The sequence below is a fragment of the Fistularia commersonii genome, chromosome 33 (assembly GCF_037954325.1).
Source record: "Fistularia commersonii isolate RoL2024-O1a breed Wild chromosome 33, RoL_Fcom_v1.0, whole genome shotgun sequence".
In the NCBI taxonomy this organism is placed as follows: Eukaryota; Metazoa; Chordata; class Actinopteri; order Syngnathiformes; family Fistulariidae; genus Fistularia; species Fistularia commersonii.
In genome coordinates, this window is record NC_141316.1 from 8,891,106 (window position 1) to 8,904,772 (window position 13,667).

At 45.2% G+C, this 13,667-nt stretch overlaps 2 protein-coding genes across 4 annotated transcripts in view; both read right to left on the reverse strand.

The window, feature by feature from the left end:
- Positions 1-1,088: 1,088 nt before the first annotated feature.
- Positions 1,089-11,847, reverse strand: nlrc3 (NLR family, CARD domain containing 3). 2 transcript variants are annotated; one of them, XM_086140415.1, is made up of 19 exons: positions 11,747-11,847; positions 10,951-11,111; positions 10,419-10,682; positions 8,321-10,064; positions 8,145-8,231; positions 7,312-7,395; positions 6,659-6,742; positions 6,499-6,582; positions 6,322-6,405; positions 6,117-6,200; positions 5,898-5,981; positions 5,440-5,523; positions 3,904-3,987; positions 3,699-3,782; positions 3,514-3,597; positions 3,291-3,374; positions 1,861-1,944; positions 1,708-1,791; positions 1,089-1,601 (listed from the first exon to the last, which is right to left on the reverse strand). In XM_086140415.1, exons 2-19 carry the CDS (start codon positions 11,081-11,083, stop codon positions 1,511-1,513), a joined length of 3,411 nt encoding a protein of 1,136 aa, XP_085996541.1. In that variant the 5' UTR covers positions 11,084-11,111; positions 11,747-11,847; the 3' UTR covers positions 1,089-1,510. The 2 variants fall into 2 exon arrangements, with proteins under 2 accessions (XP_085996541.1, XP_085996540.1); XM_086140414.1 differs by having other exon boundaries at positions 1,089-1,791.
- A 1,533-nt stretch (positions 11,848-13,380) lies between these two features.
- Positions 13,381-13,667, reverse strand: part of LOC147214944 (uncharacterized) — a 13,332-nt gene continuing 13,045 nt past the window's right edge. For both annotated transcript variants that reach the window (XM_086140449.1, XM_086140450.1), the window contains one exon: positions 13,381-13,667. This exon is cut by the window's right edge and continues 1,076 nt beyond it. The gene's annotated coding sequence lies outside the window, so the exon portion shown is untranslated.

Genomic DNA, 13,667 nt, shown 5'->3' on the forward strand with positions numbered 1-13,667 from the left:
AATAGTAGGAAATTGTATAAACAGTATAAAAAAGGGGGGAGAATAAGAAATACAAATAAAACTATAAAGTGTCAAAGTAACAAGTCAAGGCTATAAAGTGTCTAAAGGTCTGAAGTACAAAGATTAAATAACGTTAATTTAACGTTTAATTTAATAATGTCTAACAACTAGGAAGGACCAATGCAAATGCCATCCATGCTCTGTTTCTGTGCACGTATGCATGCATGTATGTATATATTAGGTACGAAAACGTTAGAAATGAAATGAGCACCTTGAAGATAACTTTGGCGGTTCGTGGAACTAAAATGAGTAGTCCCATAGATTGAGGGACTTCTTGTGGAGCTGAAAATCAATCTGCTGCTCAGAATTCTCACAATCGTCACGTCCAGTGAATAAAATTGAAAATATCTTTCAGGGGAACGGTTCTGTTAAAGCACAGCGGTGCGAATGGTGGGGCGAAAGAAGTATTTAGTCAGCCTCCAATTATGCAAGTTCTCCCACTTGAAAAGACGAGAGAGGTATGTAATTTTCATCATGGTTACACTTAAACTACGAGAGACTGAATGAGAAAAAAAAAATCCAGAAAAAACACATTATCTGATTCTTAAAGTGGGAGAACTTGTACAGTTGGTGGCTGACTCAATACCGATTTGTCGTACTGGGAAAATCTGCGCAAATAAACACTCCAGGGAAGGAACACAACAAGTTTACAAGTTTACTTGACAAAAAAGGGAAAACGTAAACTTTACATGTTCCCTTTTTTGTCAAGACATGAAAAGAAAGCAACATAAAGCTTATGTTCGACGCAGGGCAAACAATCGACAAAACGGTCTTGTTTAATATGGATACAGTTGTTTATTTTGATTTTTTGGTTTCACATAATGGAGCTGTTACTATTTTGAAAAGGAAAAGACATTTAAAGTAATATTTATGGCAACCGTTGGACATGAAATCAAAAGTGACAAATAGGTGACAAACTGGATTTATTTCGATATTATTTCGAAGAGCACGATATGCTGAGATCGTGACACGCGGACCCCCACAACACCTCACACACCTCGTCACACACACAAACAATAACACCAGAATCTGACCATCGCTTTATTCATTCAGGTGTTGTTAAAATAAATACATAAATATGGGAAGAAAACCAGCGGTGTAAGAAGAGGCGTTGAGGCAATTGATGCAGCTTTGCAAATTTGCCTGTGTTTACTTGTTTTATTTCCTCCTTTGCAAACACTGGTTGCGCTTCTGCAGCGGAGCGATACAAGTGCACTGTCAACCGCTCGTGCACGTGACCCCGGCTGTCTTTGAGGTACGAGAATTCTTGATTCATGAGGAAAAGAACTGAAGAGCTCACCCGGCGTCAGTCGGCTGTACTTTACCGCTCGATACCAGAAAATTATACAGTTCTTCTTTTCCAGAGTCCGTGTGCAAGTACTTTACTCAAAGTTCATAAGTATTTTTTGTGCAAAAGTGTGGTTTTCATCCGAGGAGGCCGTCCGGTTGATCAGATATCCACCACACAGCCCGGAGCGTTGGCTCTGATGGCATCCGATATGACTTTTGCACCAGATTCTCCAATGCTGTTTCCCTGCAAACTGCAGGATGCCAGAAAGAACTTTTATTTTTTTAACTTTCTGAATTCTCAAACAAGTGCATGTCCTAATGTGTGAGTGCGGGAAACGTTTAGAAAAGGAAACTAACTTTATGTAAGTTAACTGGTGGTTTCCTTTCAGGGCTGTTGCGATGAAGATGGCTCCGTCCATTCCAAGGGAGTTCTCCTGCAGACTGATGAAAAACAATCTCATTAAATGAACTCCAAAAGAGATAAATAAAGAAGCTTCACTCAAGACTCACTTCAGTGACTTGAGACTTCTGTTGCATTTCAAGGCGTTGGCCAGGGCCTTCGCTCCCTCCATCCCCACAGAGTTTCCACGCAGACTGAAAAGCACAGTAAGGCTTGTTTGTCGCAATGTTATCGGGGATTCTGCTTGATCGGACATTGTCATTGATCGCAATCTTCTTTGCCACCTTCTCCATCCAACCCCATTCCCTGTATCCTCTCTCACACCAACTAACTTCATGTCCCCTCTCACTACGTCTTCTCTTTGGTCTTCCTTTAGATCACATGTGTCAAACACATTTTATAAAGCCCACAAGAACATCTTCAAACATCTTAATGTAAAGAAGTCAAATGTGTGCGTTCACCCTAAACTACATTTCCCACAATTCATGCCGATCATGTTACCCGCCATTAGGTCGCAGTGTATCCATATCAATGCCATTATCAACAAGTATCCCTAAATTCTCTAAATAATCCCTAAATCCCTAAAGTTTCAAGAAAGATTGGAAGGCTAATACATGTTTGTGCTTCAAGGAGAAAAAATGGTATGCCTTTTGCGTTATGGGGCAGCATCGGTTGTCAGGGTACGATCTACGTCGGCATTTTGACACCAAACACGGAGCTAAGTATGCTAAAGTTAGCCTTCCAGAAAAACAACAAACTGCCAAATTACGATAGCAGCAGAACATGTTTACGAAAGCCACGTCCAAAAACACTGCAGCAGTGAAAGCTAGCTTTGGAACAGGGCAACTTGTTAACATCATTTTTTTTTTACACCTATATCAAATGCATATATAACATTTTAGGTTTGAATGAGTTATAAATTCAGAGTTATTTAGCATTAAGGAGTCGTTACATTGATTTTACATCGCATTTGGTTACATGTAGTTACTTTTATACTGTTATACTGGAACATTGAGGGCAACCATTATGCTGATGTGGCCCTCGGTGAAAATGAGTTTGACACCTTGCTCGAGACCTCCTGCCTCGCAGATCCTATTCCAGCATCCGCCTACCAATATATTCACTCTCCCTCCTTCTCTACACGAGGCAGCCATCTCCGGCTGACTTCTTTGACCTTCTCTCCAAAACATCTAACATGTACTGCTTCCAGGCCATACAGCATCGCTGGTCAAACCACTGTCTTGTACATCTTCTTATCATTGATCACAGTATTAGCGATAATTCCATATTTTGCAATTCAGTTTCAGTCTCAGTGACTTCAGCAGAAGAGGAAGAGGAAAGATAAAATATCAACTTTTTTGGAATATCACCATAGTTAATGCATATTCATTAGAATCGTCAGGACCCTGCGGAAGGTGCATTCAATCGGTCTCAGGGATCAGGACAGAAAAAATGAGGCGACCCGTGCTGCTGGATCAAGATCTAAAGGTCGAGGGCCGAATAAACAACGATAGTTTCGAGTTCGATCGCCGTCACTCACTCTAAAGTTTGCAGCGTCTGGTTGGTCATTAGAGCCTCCGCCATGGCGATGGCCCCGGCCTGGCCTGCAGAGACCCCCTGGAGACTTGAAGGACGGCACATGAACACGACAACCGAACGTCAGACCCTTTGTCCACTCCAAATGCCCGATTGGCGTGTGTGTTATCAATGCAGTGGAAATTTGAAATCTCAAATGATTCTTTCTTTGTCCTTGGAACTCTCACCACAGCGTCTTCAGGGATGCGTTGGTCTTTAAGGCTTCGGCAAGAGAAACGACTCCTTCGTTCCCCATTGCGTTCTCCTGCAGACTGGAGAGACCATTTTGATCAGTGTTTCCGGGCAACAAGTGGAGGAAAGAAAATGGCGCTGATATGTGGACAAGGGATGATGTCGGGCCTCTCAAACTTACTCTAAGAGCTGCATTGTGGTGTTGGAGAGAAGAGCCCGGGCCAGAGCTTCGGTGGCAGACGACTTGATGAAGTTCCACTGTAAACTGAAGAAAGAGATGACCACGTACTGTATGTTTCTGAAAACAGGTGACAGTTTTCGGACTACGCAAACACAATCTTACAGCATCTAATGCTACATGCGGCATCTTATTTGGCATCACTCACTGCAAAGAGGTGAGGCCTTGGTTGAACTGGATTGCGCTCGCTATGGCTTGAACCCCTTCGTCGTGCAACAGGTTGGCTGTAAGACTGGCACATAAGGGGTTTCATCGTTTAGTCTCACACATGATTGGAGCACAAAAGAGACAGACGTTAGCGGTACGGGTATAAAATAATAATTTGTAATCAAGCCGTGTTTAAGCTGCTAAGCTGTTAGGCCGGTGTCTCGCTGAGCCGGTCCCAAGCTCCGATAAATGCAGGGGGTAAAACCTTTGCAGAAAACAAGTACGGGAATAACGTACTTGGAAAGTATGGTGACATTGGCTGGTGACATTGCCAAAAAGACAGGAGGCAAAGCGGGGGATTGCAGCGATGGTGATGTCGAGATTCTCTTTGGGAGCGACCAGGACGGATAGGATCAGGAACGAGTCCATCAGAGGGGCGGCACATGTTAGATGTTTCAGAGAGAAGGTCAGAGAAGCCAGACAGAGATGGTTGGATCATGTGCAGAGGAGCGAGGGTCAATCTATCGGTAGATGAAAGCTGGAATTGGAGGTCTAGAGCAGTGTTTCCCAACCGGCACATTAGTGTGCCGTGAGAGATCATCAGGTGTGCCGTGGAAAAATGCCCACTTTCACCTGATTGGTCCGAAAATTATTTATCCAATGCAAATAATGTGTCTTCCTATGTCTATGTGGGCAGCGTGTCCATTCCATGGCAACGGGCAGTGAATTAACCTGTGCATCTGTGTATCAGAGTGATTAGTGAGGCTTTGCGTGATACATTTTTAAGATAAAAAGTCCTTGTATCTGCGTAAACAAACAGGCAGCGTTGTTGAAAACTACCAAGACGAGTGAGAAAGCAGTGAAAGCTGCTATAAAGTTGCTGAACTCGTCTCTAAATCCAAACAGCAAAACATTAATACGACCTGCCGGAAAAATCATTGTAGAAGAAATGCTCGGCTCTGGCGTTGATAAAGAAATAGCCAGTTCTCTCAAATAATACCATTTTCAGACATATTGATGACATGTCTTCAGACATTGAAATAAGTGTTCTGGAAAAGTTGCACATCAGTAGGAAATTTGCATTGCAACTTGATGAATCTACAGATATTAGATATATTAGATTTCACACTAAGTAAATTGAGACTACGGTTTCATTCTAATTCGATGAAAATGTTTTTGACATGATTTTTCTTTTGTAAAATATGTGCCGTGGCTCAAAAAAGGTTGGGAAACACTGATCTAGATTGATCAATCTAAGATTTATGGACGTAGTGAGAGAAGATATGAGGTTAGTTGGTGTGAGAGAGGATACAGGGATGGGGTTAGATGGAGAAGGTGGTGACCCCTGAAGGGAAAAGCCCAAAGGAGAAGAACGGTTCAAGGCTTTGCAGTATTTACTGTATTTCTTTGAAAATGCCACGTGGATTCGTTTTTTTTTTTTTTTTTTTTAACATTTCACTGTAATTGTCACTCTCTTAGCCTTAGAGAGTGAAAATTACATAGTATGACATGGGTAACTATTCATAAGGTGACTCACTCGAGGTCTTGAAGGCAGTTGTTCTCACTGAGAGCTTGGGCCATATTCTTTGCCCCTTCCACTCCAATGGAGTTCTCTCTTAAACTGTCCAGAAGGGGAAACAGCGTACAAAAAAAAAAAAAGGACACAAAATAACAACTTTACGATCAGAGTAACTCAACTGGGTGTCTTTCATTACACGAGCAGCATGAGCGGTGTTGAGCTGGACGAGAGGTTTGATACTTTTAGCCTCTCCACAAAGAACAAGGCGGCTCTCAGTTTGACTCCAAAAAATGAGGACAAAGAAAGGCTGATTGCGGCGCGCCACTGTACCCATATTCGCACGGCGACCTGGAGGCCATGAATAGAGAACAATTGCTGGTTGCTGATTGAAAACGATGTTATGTTACCCCATGGGGGTCTGTCATGTTCCCCGACTGCTCGGCATATGGAACGCGGTAAAGAGCCTCTTCACTCACTTCAGAGAAACCAGGCTGCGGTTCTTCCTGAGGGCTCTTGTCAGGGCTGTCATCCCCTTGTTGCTGATGGAGTTACTTTGGAGTCTGACAAGAAAAGACGAAAGCAGCTGCGGTGACCTGAGGTGCGAGCAAACTGAGGTACTTGTTGAGTTCGGCGCGTGAGTCGGGGACCGAAAGATGGGGGTCCAGACGGGTTCCACCTCAGATGGAGGTACTCACTGAAGAGACAGAAGAGTGTGGTTGACTGTCAAAGCTTCTGCAAGAGCGCTTGCTCCTTTGTCCCCGAGCTGGTTACTGCAGAGACTGGAGGACGAAAGAAAGTCGGGGATGCAAAATTATGAACGATATATCCGTGCGATCTCTGCTCTGAATAGTTCTGGACTGATATCGTATGATATTAGCACGCGCGTCGATCAAAGATTACATCAGTTTCGTGAGAGTCCGGTTGGTCTTCAGCGCGTCGGCCATCCGTTTCGCTCCGTTTGACCCGATCATATTCTTCCTCAGACTGAATCGGCCCGTGCACATGAAGCAGCAGGGGTTAATCTCCATCGTGACGTGCGCACAGATCACCACAAGGCGAAACACGAGCAGAACTCACTTCAGGGAACGTAGCTTACGGTTGCACTGCAGCACTTCTGCCAGGGCCTGGGCTCCTTCCTCCCCAATGGAGTTGTTCTGGAAGCTGAACAATGTTGTGAAAATAAAGCACTTAGAACCTTAGTTTATTTGTGCGTGGGCTACAGTCCAGTTCTACTCACTTGACCGATACCAGTAGATGGTTCATCTTCAGAGCTTCTGCCAGGGTCTTTGCTCCTCTCGAACCGATGTTGTTGCTCCGCATGCTGAATCAGAGATTTAGAAAACAGAAGAAGTCAGGCGTTCGATCTGAAAATCCCGATAGCTTCATATTCAGATGTTTGATCTCGCTAAAGTCCAACATCTTCCAGACGGCCAAGTGGAAGCAACCATGTCATTTGAAATCCACATTTTTCTGATATTCCTGCTTTTCCGATTGCAGCTTAATATCATCCTTTTATTCTATTTTCAAGTGCAATCCAAGCTTATTTTTCCACGATTAATTTCACATATTAATTGCAGGACGGGTTTACATTCGTGGCTGCGAACTTATGATAAACAGTATTCGAATGAGAATACTGATAACGGTGACCAAAAATAAATGAGTTATATTTCTTAGGTGTTCCATCTAAAAAGGAAATTGAAATCCAAATATGGGTTCCAACACGTGGTTCCCGTCTATTGACCCCGAAGTAAGAGTTTTAAAGCCTGCAGGAAATTAAACAGCTCTTTTCAGTCACTGTAATTATGACATTTCAATAATGCCATTGACTTCATTCCGTTGAGTGTCACAGATGTATGGCAAAAAAAAAAAGGAGCAGGAAAATAATCTCACTTGAAAGACATCAGCGACCGGTTCACCAGGATAGCTCGGCTCAGGGCTTTGGCGCCTTTGTGAGTTACCTCGTTCTCCGCTAAACTGTGAGGGGAAGATAGACCGTTCAACAGTATTCAGCATTAACGGTCACCGTCGCCGTGGTTACCATGTCACTCCCACCGCCGCCGTGGTCGACTTTCCCTCCACTGAATTCTAATCCGAACACGTTGTCGTTCATACGACACAAGCGCGGCGTTATCTGTTACGATCGGACGACTTCGCTTGGAGTTGTTATTGTCGTTTACGTCCACCTGTGAGAAAGAAAAGCTACTCTTTGCAGAAGTAGTAAAATCCATTCATTATCTGCACGAGTAGCACGAGTCAAGTTTGTGCTTCCAGACATTGGTCTGGACCCTGACCCTTCTGAGCGTGTCTGGTTATTTCACCATCGACATGCAGCAGCTGTGGTTTTTGCATGTTTTGTCGTCAATATAGGATTAAAAGAATGAATGATAAAGTCATGAATGTCCAAATGTGGGCTGACTGGAAAGATTCTCTGTGTTGTATTTCCTCTTTGCATTCTGCATTTTCAGCAGTTGTGAAACAAAACATTGCGCTGAATTGACCTTAAAATCAACTCAAGGCGAGGTTAAGGTAAGACATGTTTGCTGAGAGGCTGTGAAAGGTGTCTTTTCAGGTCAACATAAGGTTATACCTCCTCCGGGTACTTCTCGCAGGGGAGCGGACATCATCTATTCCTTTATTTTGGTTCTCTGCCCTTGAGTCTTGACAAACCTTTCAGTTGTAACCTACTCCTGCATCTCGTCTCACAAATGATGGACTCGACTCACCTTATTTTCTGGATATGGCAGTCTTTGCCACTGAGAAGACTCCCCAACAATTCCATGACATCATCTTTGAAGTGGTTATTTTCCAGCCTGGAAAGACCCGAAAAACAATATTCTTTCACTTTTGACCCAATTTTTTTCCGACGTCTCTAATTTGAGCGTCCTCTTGCGGAGCTGACCTGAGGTGGTTGCAGTACAGCAGCTGCGGGAGCAAACACTTCAATGTTGCGCAGCTGAGAGAAGCAGTGAGGTTGGTTTCATCGCAGCACTCTGGTGAAACGTGCAACAGGTAGCCCAGTACCACACAGTGGGCTCGGGTTAGTTTCCCCGCCAGGCTGCCGAGCCGCAAATCCTCCTCTACGCTCCTCAGCAGCTCCATATGTTGCAACTCCTGCAAGCAATAAGCCAAATTGACTTCACGCAGAGATACAACCGAGCCCTTGGTGACCAGAAGGCCTTGTAAAAATCCCGCCGCCCATGTCCTGTGGTTGCCGTCATCTTTTCCGACGGCTAAAAGCCCGGCAAGCGGTTTCAGTGCCACCGGACACAGCAGGCCGGTCAAGAAGCGTGCAAACACATCCAAGTGGCCGGTGTCTGATTGCTGGGAGTGCTGAATGGCACTTTTGAAGTGATTCTGGAAACCGATCTTGGGCCAGGACATGGTGCTCTCAGAGAACAAGTCAAATATAGCTCTCTTGGAGGAGACGTGGTAGAATGTCGCCGCGAGAAACTCCTGCAGAGTCAAATGAGCGAAGCTGTATGTGGAGCATATGATTGACTCGTTATGAACAAGAAGTCCGGAAGCAAAGCTGCTCTGGGTTAATGCAGGGTCCACCCCGTACGCCCTGAGGTCTTGCTCGCTGAAGGTGTACTTGTGTTTGAGGAGTCCATAAAAAGCCAGACGTCCAAGATTGCCCAGCAGTTTACGATTCCCGTTGAGCTGTTCCAGTTTCGGGGGCTCCCTGCCCCTCGGCTCACCGACCTCCGCCTTCATCGAACAAAAATGGGCATAGAGTTGGGTACAAGTCCTGGGAAGGGTGTCCTGTGGTCCATTTTGCATGATGTACATCAACGTATCAGCCACTATCCAGCAGAAACAGGGTATGTAGCAGATGATGGTGAAGAGTTTATGGGAAACCAGGTGCGCCCATATTTTGCTGGCAAACTCTCCCTCCGAGAAGTGATGGTTTAAGAACATTTGGATGTCCTTTTGGCTGAATCCCGGGATCTCAGTCATCCTGTCAACCAATCCGCCGGGGATGACTGAGGCCACACGTGGTCTGGAGGTCACCCACAGAGCAATGTCCGGAAGGAGATTCCCTTGGATGATGTTAGTAATCAGGTCAACGATGGACACCTCTTTCTTTGGGTCTGTGCAGGGCGCTGTGTCCAAGAAATTTAATGTGTAGTGAAATTCATCCAGGCCATCAAATATGAGCAATGTCCTGCAAGGGCGACCCAGGACCAGACCGGGATCCGTTAAATGAGGATACGCCATCTTCACCAGCCTCTCGAACGAAAGCTTCTCCAGTGAGTTCAGCTCACAGAAGGTGAACGGCAAGACGAAGTCTATATCAGAACACATGGACCCCTGGCACCATTGTCTCACAAAGTGTCTGACCCACATGGTCTTCCCAATACCAGCTACCCCGACTGTGAGGGAGACCCTGGGAGGAACACCGACCCGGGTCAGAGGTTCCAGGAGTTTTGCAAGAACCAGTTGTCTGAGATTATTTCTTCTCCCTCCACGAGTCGCCCCCACCTGCATGAGGTCATGCTGGTTTTGCTGAAGGTCGGAAAGTCCGTCAACCAAAAGCAAGCTCCTGGAGGGAATGTTCAGGTTGGGGCAGTTGAGTGAATCCCGGTTCCTCGGTTGTTCAAATTTCTTCAAAAGCGCCTCTTTGTGCTCCTTCACCATGGAATCTGCACCGACAGGAAATGTTGACATTGGATATTATCAGTAAGATGAAAACAGTTTGTGTTTTTAAGTGTTGATTACTAGGGTTTCAAGGTGGATCTCATATGAGAGCCAACATTTCTTTTGCGCCTACAAATGCTATTTAGACATCACACAGATTGGCCTCCACGATGGCTCAGGTTCTTTCATGGCTCCAACTCAATATCACAGCTCTAATTTCTTGAATTTCTAAGCAGAATCAATCGCATCAATTTGGCAAAACCAATCTGAGGCGGTCCAGCCTGTTGTCGATGTCTCATTTCGTTTGTTTGCTTTCTCACCTTCAGAAAAAGGTCTTCCCGATAACATATCCCACTCACCGTAGTTCAGGATGAGCTGAGCCTCCTGGCGGTCAGAGTTCTCCACGAAGTCCTGGAGAGCTTCGGAGCCTCGAGTTTCCTTGCCGCTGACGATTGTAGTCAGCATGTCAACCTGCTCCTGCAAACGGCCTGCATCCCGGATCTTGGCCATCTCAGCTGAACTCAACACCTCCATCTTTTGCAGGTGAGTCAACATCCCATCAAGCAAGGGAGGGGTAATGAATCGTTGCAGATGATCTTGATGCTTTTGGATCCAGCCGGGATCTGAAGAAAAACCCAGCGCAGAAAGTCTTTATAGACGATGCAACGTTCAGAAGAGACGATAGTGATTGTGACCCTCGAAGACTAAACCCCAAAAGCAGAACATATTCAGTGCACTGATGGATTCAGTTGCAGATGATTTGTTGATCTGAGTCTGTGTCTGGGAGATGCCTGGTTTAGCAGCCACACCTTAACTGTTTTTAGTCCAGCAGTGTGTGTGTGTGTGTGTGTGTGCATGTGTTTCAGTTGATGAGGCAGGAGAAAAGTTTACCCATGTTCGCGTCTGCATCTGTGTGCGTCGAAACAGAGGCGGCCGTAGTCTGTAGCTCCACATAGCTGTCGTCCTGCCAGGTGATGCGTTTGCTTCGGTCCAGGATGGAATCGAAATGTTCCTTCCTCTCCATGAGACCGCCCGAGATCTCCCTCCGATATCTGGGGTATAAAAACACCATTAGGAATTTGAAATGCCCCTTCTGCATGTTGAAGTGTCCTCAAGCAAAACGCTGGAACCTCCCGCAGTCACTCCCGGTTGTATGCTCAGTAACTTTCATGGCCGTCGCTCCCAATCGTATGCTTTGTGCCTGTCATAGGAGTTGCTCCTAATCGTATGCTTAGTGCCCTTCGTGGGAGTCGCTCCTAATCGTATGCTTAGTGCCATTTGTGGGAGTCGCTCCCAATTGTATGTTTAGTGTCTTTCGTGGGAGTCGCTCCCAATTGTATGCTTCGGGCCTTTCCTAGCAGCTCTGCGACCATTGGGAGTGTGAATGGGTGAGAGTACGGTAATCAAAGTGCCACATAACTGGACTGCATTTGCATGAATGACATCACAACATCATGAAAATACCCTTTCCAAATGCAGCTGTCACATTTTCCATTGTACTTTCACCTTTAAAAGCTGCTACAACCGGGTTTATCCCTTGTTTGCGCGCAAACACTGGTACTTTTTCTTCTATGGCCTTCTGCTCCACACCCCTGTTTACCTCAAAGTCTGCATGATCTGGCCTAGCTGTTCAGTCTAAGCATTCAAAACAAAGAAACAAACAACGAAAACAACCGTGCACACATACCAGTTGCTTTTAATAAAGATCCATGGTCCTCCCTCAAAAGTTTCTTTCAGGTAACTCCTTGTACAACAGCAACTGGAAATGTACATCGCGTTTGCCACTTGTCCCCAAAGGCTCGACGCTAATGTGATGCAAACTCAAGTGTGCGCGCTGAGTGCAAGCTATAAGCGTGGCGGGGGAGGAAATGGCACATGTCTTCCTGTGCGGTTTCGTGAGACTCACATAAACTCAGATGCTTGATGCACGGGGGGGGGGGGGGTAATAGCTGTAAAAGTTGTAATAAATGAAACCTGAAGAACAGAAAAATTAATAGAAATTTGACAGTTGGTCACAGATGCTATCGTTCAACGTCAGAATCGCACCAAGGTGAAAACAATGAATGCAATCAATTCACATGGAGGTTTTGAAAGTCTGTGAAAGGATATATACAATGCTGCCCACACAGGTTTTTCACTGCAGCTGCAAGTTTGTCATGACGGCAGACATCCGATGGTTTCAATGAACTCCACAAGCAGCTGGCTGTTTCACACAGAGTGAACAACCGCTTCAAATGCTGCATGCCGGTTCTGTAACGCGCCTTCTTGGCCTGTGGTCGCAGGGTTTATTTCTTGCTCACGTGTCTGAAGATCAACCCTGACGAGTGTGACCACATGATTGAAACATCAGGTCGACCTCTCAGACAAGGCTGCTGGTCACCAGACATGGATCCCTTTCCTTCCCGTTTGCATTTCTTTGTTTTCGATCCAAAAATATCGATCTTTCTAGTAACTGATGGCTTCCTGGTTTTGGGATAACGTACTTAGGGTTAGATATGAGCGCTGCACCTGGTCCCCCCTGTCCCGATGCCATCAACTCATGACAGGTTGATGATAAAAAGGTAAATAAATACAGCCTGTAGAGCAAAACGTTCGTTTTCGTCGGTTTATTACGTTTTCGGCTTTAGAAAAAAAAAAACCCAAAGCATTACAAAACAAATGAAGGTATTAGCCGGGCCCGGCACTCGCTCCGAGAGGCCGGACTCACGACGCCATCTCATGGCGATCTCAGAAGGCCACAAGGTTCCTGAAGGTCTGGTATTGCCAATTGGTTCCATCTCTACGTCCAAAGTTTCATCACGTTCTTGGACTTCCATCAGTCTTTCAGGTTACAGTCATAGCCAAAAGTTTTGAGGATGACACTTTCCCAAAGTATGTTCCTTCAGGGCTTTTAGGTGTTTGCCAGATGTTTCTATGGTTGTGTCATTCTCCAAACTTTTGACCATGACTGTAAATTCAACGGAGTTAGTGAGTGACCATTCCGGTCATACGGCACGCCTTCCACATTCAAGAGGACACTACAGGAGCAGTCGTCCATTCATTCTGTGTACACTCGGGTATCGCTGGAGGTGCTGGAGCTTATCTGCTCCATCACAGGATCCCCATATACAGACACACAACCATTCACACATCCAGTTGTTTCCCTGTGTGAGGAACCTGGAGAAGGACACGGGAGAGAACATGGACATTCCTGCCTGAATCAAACCTTCTGTGAGGCAGAAGCGCTAACCATGAAGAACATCTAAGGACAGTGGAGTTGCATCTACAGGGGTTATAAGAATTAGGTATTTGAAAAACTGTGGAAAGGAACAGTGGACAGAAAAGGGGGCTGGAAGAAGTTTATTCCTATCCTGATAAATACAGGCGGGATTCAGAAACCTTGAAGGTACTCTTGTAGGCGTTTAGTCCCCGATAATGTTATTTTAGAGTTCTTGTTTCAGGAAAATGCAAGCTCTCATACCTACGAAAAGTAGCTGATGTTAAAAACAAAAATGGACCAAGATGAGTGACGCGGGGAGCGAAATACAGGATCAGAAATTAGTAATGACGCTTTTGTAAAAGAAAAAAAAAATGGGCAAAACAATAAAACATAAGGAGGTTTACAGTGA

What these genes read in the sequence shown, in the direction of transcription:
- nlrc3 (XM_086140414.1), bottom strand. Translation starts at nt 11,083, where the DNA reads ATGGAGAGGAAGGAACATTTCGATTCCATCCTGGACCGAAGCAAACGC. An exon ending in CGTAAGCTACGTTCCCTGAA is followed by an intron (nt 6,406 to 6,498) that starts GTGAGTTCTGCT and finishes GGGCCGATTCAG; the next exon opens with TCTGAGGAAGAATATGATCG. An exon ending in GCATCCCTGAAGACGCTGTG is followed by an intron (nt 3,375 to 3,513) that starts GTGAGAGTTCCA and finishes CCGTCCTTCAAG; the next exon opens with TCTCCAGGGGGTCTCTGCAG.